At 34.0% G+C, this 8,450-nt stretch overlaps 1 protein-coding gene across 1 annotated transcript; it reads left to right on the top strand.

Moving 5' to 3' along the window:
• On the top strand, window positions 1-7,931 carry LOC106674397 (the record flags this gene model as incomplete). Its single annotated transcript, XM_014407064.2, is given in 4 exon segments — window positions 1-1,841; window positions 2,074-2,790; window positions 3,206-4,345; window positions 4,945-7,931. Coding segments are annotated over 4 exon segments (4,867 nt in total), but the record flags the coding sequence as incomplete, so codon positions are not given.
• Window positions 7,932-8,450: the final 519 nt, after the last annotated feature.

Genomic DNA, 8,450 nt, shown 5'->3' with positions numbered 1-8,450 from the left:
ATCAGACAACCTGGACACAAGAGAAGCAGTCAATAATATACAAACTGCATTCCCGTCGCTGATAGACTCGATGGATTATGTTCCAAATACCAATCCAGACCCATCCACAGATTGTAGCACCAGCAATGACATAAACAGAGAAACGTTCCCGAAAGCATATGACTCATCTGGATTACATTCCTTCAATATGAATGCCAGCACTTCACAAACTTTAGAATGTAAACTTAAACATAGTCCACAGGAAGAAGTAGTAATAGCAGAAGAAATCAATAATGTACAAAGTGCTTTCTCTTCTAGAATATGTTCCATGGAAAAAGGACAAGCACACAATGTAGTTACGGAACCAGAAAAATACATTTTACCGTCTAATTACATTTCAACTACCAATCTAGATCCAACCTTAGAAACATGTCAATTGTCTCAATTAAACCTCTCATATGTGACCCCTCCAGGGAGCTTAGAGACTAAACACAGCCCTTCAGAAAACTTTCAAAAAAAGGAAGAAGCCAATAATGTAGAAAATGCATTCCTATCTTGGATAAGCTCTACGAACAAAGGCTATACACTAGTTGCAGGTACAGAAGAAGAACAAAATAATTTACTGTATAATTCCATTCCATATGCTGATCAATATCCTGCTATAGAGGATGTAATCAACAATGCCACAAATGGAGAAAAGTGTTTGAAATCTACAGAGGACTTAGATTTGGAAATAAAAGAAGCAGTCAGTAATATGCATACTGCTTTCTCTTCTTTGATGGACTTAATGAATTGTACTGCAAATACCGATGAAGATCCTGTCATAGAGTGTGTACCCAAGAATGTCACAAATAATAAGGAAGGAACGCTCCTGAAGGCAAATGACCCGTCTCTATTAAAATACTTTGATACGTACGGGAGCACGTCAGAGGACTTGGAATTGGAAGTTGAAAAAACAGAAGAGGTTAATAATATTCAATGCACTTTCTTTTCTCTGATAGAATCAATGAAAAAAGGCCCATCACAACTTGCAGAAACTGAACCTGAAGAAAATGCCTTATTGTATAGTTGTGAACCGAATATTGATCAAAATTCAACCAGTGAGTGTGTAACCAAAAGTTTTGCAAGTGTAGAACAGAGCTTCACTGCAAATGAACCCTCTCCATTAATCTCCTTACTTATGAATAACAGTCAGACGCTTGCTGTTACAGAAGAAGAAAATAGAACTTTACTAGTTAATTACATTCCAAGTGCTGATCACGATCCTGACAGAGAGTGTGTTTTCAAAAGTGATATAAATACAGAGAGAAACATGAATACAAGTGACTCATCTGAACTTAACTCCTCCATTACTGGTCTTAGTTCTATGGAGGACTTACAGAGTCTAACAGACAATCTGGACACGAGAGAAGCAGTCAATAATATACAAACTGCATTCACATCGCTGATAGACTCGATGGATTATGTCCCAAATCCCGATGAAGATCCAGTGATAGAATGTATAACTAGCACTGACATAAATAAAGGAACAATCGTGAAGGCAAATGACCCATCCCTTTTAAAATACTTCGATACGTATGGAAGCACGTCGGAGGAAGACTTGGACTTGGAAGTGGAAAATACCGAAGAGGTCAGCAATATACAATGCGCTTTCTTTTCGTTGATAGACTCCATGAAAAAAGGCCAAGCACAACCTCAGCCACCTAACTTGAAAAATTGTGTTGATGGTGTAATCTTAGAACAAGTTAATGAGAAAGATGTTCCACAATTTCTGAAACTGGCAGATGAAGAACACAATTTCCAGTCAGATGAAATGCCAATAGGAAAACCTGATGCTGAAATTAAAAACAGACAAAATAAATGTAAGAAATATATTTTTTATTATTTTCCAACTGTCTTAAATGACTTCAAATACTATATATTTCAAAATATTGTTACGATAATATTCCAGATTTCAACAATATTATGATTTTTTCTTATTAATTATTTGCGTTAATTTATTATTAAGCATTAATTATATTAGTAAACAAATAAATTGTAATGTACATTTATCATTCATATATAATTGACACTTAAACAAATAATCCATTTCAGATTCTAGGCCATGTTCAGTAATATTAGGTTTAAAATATAGGCCATTATTACCTAGAAAATTAAGACATAGGAAGTGGAAAAGAGAACACAAGAATGTTAATTTTGAGTCTGGCTCAGATACACAAACGGACTTAAAAGCTAGTGACAATTCAACTACTCATTCAGAAGATAAATTCACTCATTATATGCAAAAGCAGGAGATTCCAGTTGAACATTTAAGGTTAGATTCCATGAGTATCTCGGTTAGCAATACTGACAGGAACGATCCGGAAGGAATACAAAATTCAGAAATGAAAATATCTAATGAGAAAAATTGCAACGACACAAATAGCTATTCAGTTCCATCCCAATCTATTGAAGAATCGAATAAACCAGATAAACTGGAGAACTGTGTTATGCAATCTGAACACCAGGTTTCTGATACCTACCAAGAATCAACAGTAACTCAGGAGAACTATACCCTGAAACAAACTGATATACATGGAGTGGCACAAGATCATATATTGCAACCTACAGATGAACAGAATAAAACAGATAATTTGGACAACAACCATATGCATTCTGAAGAGGCCTCTATCATCCAAAAAGATACTGCAGCAACTCAGCAGAACCATAGTCTAACAGAGAGAAATAAATGTGACGAATATGGGGTTACACAAGAGCTGAAGTCTAATGGCGTACAAGCTTTGACAGTAATGAAGGACACACGCATAAAATGTAAGGAATTTTTTTCTTTTCGAACTACATTACTATTTAAAAAAATATAAGGCTGTTTTTACTTTTGACATTTTTGCCTGCTAATAACTTAAGTTAAGATGCTACATATTCCATATTGTAATTAATTACTGTCTTTAAATTAAACCTATCATGAAGTAGATAGTCTAGTTTAAAATTCAAAACTGTGTGTCCATTACATGCATCATAATTTAAGGAATAAATTTAGTTTAAAAAACTATGCAAAAACAAAAAATTGATTTTTTTCTCTCCAGCAATAATGTCATCTTGTACACTTGTTTAACAATTGAGATTCTAAGTTTGATAATATTTTTTACAGCATGTTCACATACATTCACATCACTTGTTGTCAATTCACACCTTACGTTTTTTTGTATAATTTTATATTTTGTTTCAGATTATAAACCATTAAAATGCAGGCCAGCCTCATCAAACGGGACCAAACAGATATCGAACCCTGAGCATTTGGCAGCGAAGTCTGCTGTAGATTGTCCCAAGAATTTAAAAGAACCTTTAAATAAACGAACTAGAAGATCATCTAGCTCTCTACCACCTCCAGAAGAAACAAAATGTAATATAAACGTGTGGGATTATAGCACAAGATCACCCTTCAAAGTGACATTTAATGGAGATTACTCGGAGAATTTATTAGACTCAGAAGACACTCAGGACAAGAAAGCTGACAATGATTGGGTAAAAAAATTTCCAAAATCTGAAGAATACAAATGTCTTGAAGATACAGGGGATTATGTGTCACCAAGGAATAGTACCAATGAAAGTAGTGACGCAGAATCAATTTTGAATATTGCATATAAAAGATCGGCTAGTGGCACCTCTTCAGGAACACGTATGTCAAAATCTTCATTAGACAATAAAAGTGGCTCACCCACCAAGATAGTTAGGAATAAATTAAATGGTAACATAGTCACTACACCACCACCACACATAGATCATAGGCCACGTTTAAAACCATTAAAATGCAGATCAGCCCCATCAAACATAACCAGGCAGAATTCAAATACAGAGCACCTGACAACAAAGTCTAGTTTAGAGTGTCATAAGAATGGAAATGCACCTTTAAAGAAACAAAATAGAAAATCGTCCAGCTCTTTGCCACCACATTCAGAGGAAACATGTAAGATAAATGTGTGGGACTATTCCATGAGATCACCCTTCAAAGTGACATTTAATGGAGATTACAAGGACAATTTATTAAACTCAGAAGATACACAGGATAAAAAAGGTGATAATGATTGGGTGAGAAAATTACCCAAATCTGAAGAATACAAATGTCTTGAAGATACTGGGGATTATGAGACACCAAAGAATAGTACTAATGAAAGTAGCGACTCCTCAGAAACTTCTACGGCAGAATCTTCTTTAGATGATGGGTGTGATTCAAGAATGAAGAAAGCCACTGCACAATTAATGATCTGTGACCAAAATGCTATGCAAGTTGAAAAACCTCAGTCTCGGCAGAATAGAGTTAAAAGAGATAACACACATATTAAGAATGGACAAAAACATAAGAGAGATGGTGAGCTAAAATTTTTCAAAACTGAAGTTAAAATTCTTATTTGAAAAAAAAAGAAAAAAGATTACAGTTATATTGATGTAATTACATCCTAAAGTTGGTTATTTTGTTAAGGGTGAAAATATAAAGAAGTACTTTTTTTCTTATTTGCTAAAATACTAAAGTTTTCGAAAAAGAGAAAAGTATTACTGTGGTTATTTCTATTGGGATTAAATTTAATCTGCACCACCCATATTCAGTGTTAAGACAGTTTTGTACATAAATTGCCATCAAACTTGCCTGTTGTTATATTCATAAAGCCATCTCTGGTGTATTTAGAAAAAATCACCATTTTTTTTATTGCTTTCACTTAGATAACCTGTGATATGAGGTTCACACCTAGACAGCCAACTTTTTTCTTGGCTATATTGCAAAATATACTAATTCAACTTTCACTTGATTTGTAAGACATGTGGCCAAAATCCCCATCCATCTTATCAAGTAGTTTATAAGTTAAAGAGGAAATTGGTTTAATATTTTATGCAGGATATTATAAAATCACTTTCTGCACTCAATTATGTTTTCATAACTTTTTTTGCATAATGCTATGTTTTGTTTTTCAGATCATAGGGCATGTTCAGTGCCATCGAGCCAGAATTCAAATACGGAGCATAAGAACGTAAAAGGGCCTTTAAAGAAACAAACTCGAAAATCATCTAGTCCTTTGCCACCTTCTACAGAATATTCCATAAACGTGTGGGACTACTTCCCAAAATCACCCTTCGAAGTGACCTTATCAAAGTCAGAAGATACACAGGACAAGAAAGAGGACAATGATTGGGTGAGAAAATTCCCAAAATCTGAAGAATACAAATGTTTAGAAGATACTGGGGATTATGAATCGCCAATGACAGACACTGATGAACACAGTGGTACAGAATCATCTCTTCTGAACATTCCACGTTTACATTCGGCCAGTGATTCCTCAGAATCTTGTACGACGGAATCTTCGTCGAATCATAAATCTGGCTCACCGACTAAGTCGAAAGGAAATGAATTATCTGAAACGTCGACAACTCCACTGCCAGCAAGTCAAACACACGTGATACAAGCTTGGCTTGATAATGGAACAAACATTAAAACAAAATCCCGACGAAAGAAAAAGTTGGTAAAACAGGATGAGTCCATAAAAATTTCAACAGACAATGAATCGAAACATCTTGATGACATAACAATTGACAATTTTACTTCCACTGATTTTGACACTAAATTGATTCATGTTAAGCCTTGCCGTAGCGACATTAGTGAGAAGAAACACTATGACCATTCACATATCTTTACAACACATCCATTAACAAATACATCAACAAATGTAGGCGCCCGAATAGGATGTTCCTCAGCTCAAGAAGGGGCTCAATACGTGGGCGATTTATTAATTGAGGATATAACATCGTTCGAGGCGTCTGATACTACATTTGTAGATTTGAATCCTAGAGCCACAAATGTAGATAAAAGAGAACATAACATTTTTACACAGCAGGTTGATGGTAAACAAGAATTAACACGAGGAAATTTGTCAATGCTTCAAAATACTGTGAAAGTAAAGACATTAAGTCCACTGAATAATATCGGACCAAACTATTATAATAAAATTCAAGATAAAACAGTTATTATGTCACGACATGTTAGAAGACCAATTAGCAAACAGAGAAATGTGGAAAGCTCGCTGAGAAAAAATGTTTCAGTACAAAACGATGCGGAAAGGAATGTTATAACAAGTAAGGAAAATTGAAGAGTCATCATTTTCTAAATTGTCAACAATAAACTTACTTTGAAACATTTAAAATTGTACTTTACTGATCTATAGTTGTACATGAGAGTTGAAAATTGAACTTTACATTATATTGATGTAAATGTATGGGTGATGGTAACATGACAAAATGACGTACAGGCCAACCATTAAAAATGGAAAAATGTCCTAACACATCTGACAAATTGTCATCTTCATTTATTTCAAATTGAGGCTGGAAATAAGCCAAGTTCGGAACTTAGTTCAAACTTAATTTTAACAGGTGTGTTCTGACCTTTCACCATCTTTATTGGTTGGCCTGTTTTTATAATTGACAAAACCAACACATAGGCAGAACAAGACAAAACTATGAAAAATGAGATTTCTCATTGAGGTTTGCAGGGTCAGAAAAGTTTTTGCATTTCACCATTTTCAATTGTTGGTCTATGTGTCACTATAACAGTAAAAAAAAGACCACAATGAAACAAAATATCATGAAAAAATTCTTTACATTTCATCTTTGTCAACATTGATCAGAAGATGGGGAAAATGTAGTTTAATGCTGCTTACATAGTTTCTAAGAATATTGCCTACATGTGCACATCCATGGGAAAGAGTAACTTATATATTTAACCACGATTTGAAGATAATAATTTGACAACTCATCGCTACTCAAGTTAGAACTTCCATGAAGGTTTAAATCATTTACAATTAACAGCAGTATTCATTAATGTCTCAAATACAATTATTACAATTTTATACCACCAATTACATTATTCAAGAGTACGTTACATTGGTTAATACAATTATTAGTTTTTACATCTCCAGAGTATCTGGATAAGTTATTTACAATAAATACTTGTTTCTTTTTGCAAAAAATTATTACACAATTTATCATTAATTTGAAAATTACGATGCACAGGAATACAGTCTACCAACTTGGGTTAGAATAGATTGTAGGAATTGTGGGAATTACATTTACAGTGTTAATGGAAATATTTTTCAAATCAAGTCTTTTGAGAATGACTCTGAATGCTGGAAGTTGCTGCAAGGGTAAGGTTGATATTCTGTAGTAGAACAGGCTTTCGAAAAGAAGTAGAATCATAGATGAATGGTTTGCCCCTGAAAACAAGGCTTACACTATTTGCTTTTATGAGGTATAGCCCAGTTAGAGTTTTCGCTTCTGTGGAATCATGCTTCAAAAAACTGAAATTTTTCTGTATATACAAAACTGATTAATCTCCTCAACAAAAGCAGTTCTGTGAATGTGCAGATGGAGCTAGATTCTTTCAACAAGATGTCCTTCTTGCATGAAGTGTTGAACTGATAGAACTCAGAACTCAATTCGCTAGTGGAAGTGTCATCTTGAAGAGCACTGAAATTGGGGTAATCCTGAATGTCCGGTGTAGCTAAAAAGGTTGAATTTATGGGCAGTTTCTTTACTGTTTTGGTAGTTCGTGTCAGTAAAGTTTCATATTTCTGAATGATCTTTGAAATTTCTGTTGGCTGTTAGAGGACTCCTTTCAAAGTTAGGTTAGTTGCATCGATGCCCTCTTTAATTTTTTCATGAATATACGGAGAGGAAGACAACATAGATTTGCTACATGAGGGAGATTCCCAAGTCTGTAATCCCTCCGAAGGGGCAGTAAATTTTTGTTGAGCAATATTCCTTATTGCCTAACAAAACACTATTTTATTATCTTCTCCACAAACATTTTCAGCTTCTTGCGTGATGGCATTTAATAGAGTGGTTATTGTGTTCTGCCTAATAGCTTCTGAAGTTCATGTTTTGTACAATTTTTATAATTAGAATTTACTTAAAGCTATATATGAAACAATAAATGGAAATTTTAGAATAGGAATATAACACAAGTAAAATTTTACTTTTACAAAAAGTAAAGTTTTAAGTTTTGTATTGTTATTTGTGACTGGGTACACACTCCATAACGGGATCTTCATCGGTATTTGCAGTGCAATTCATTAAGTCCATTAAAGAAGAGAAAGCAGTATCCATATTACTGACGGCTTCTTTTATTTCCTCATCTAAGTCCTCTGTAGACTTCAAGCACTTTTCTCCATTTGTGGCATTGTTGATTACACCCTCTATAGCAGATTCTTGATCCACATATGTAATGGAATTATACAGTAAATTATTTTGTTCTTCTTCTGTACTTGCAAGTAGTTTTTTAGTAGAGCTTATCCAAGAAAGGAATGCATTTTCTACACTATTATACTTCCTTTTTTTTCCAAGTTTTCTGAGTTTGAACTGTGTGTTCACACTAGTAAACAAAGCTATTTTATCTGTTTATGTTGTTTGTTGTTTTGTACTAATAGTAGTTT

This window comes from Cimex lectularius, unplaced genomic scaffold, assembly GCF_000648675.2.
Source record: "Cimex lectularius strain Harlan isolate CLEC.00 unplaced genomic scaffold, Clec_2.1 scaffold556, whole genome shotgun sequence".
Classification (NCBI taxonomy): Eukaryota; Metazoa; Arthropoda; class Insecta; order Hemiptera; family Cimicidae; genus Cimex; species Cimex lectularius.
The sequence above is the reverse complement of the archived record's forward strand: the minus strand, read 5'-3'. Positions and strand labels throughout refer to the sequence as shown.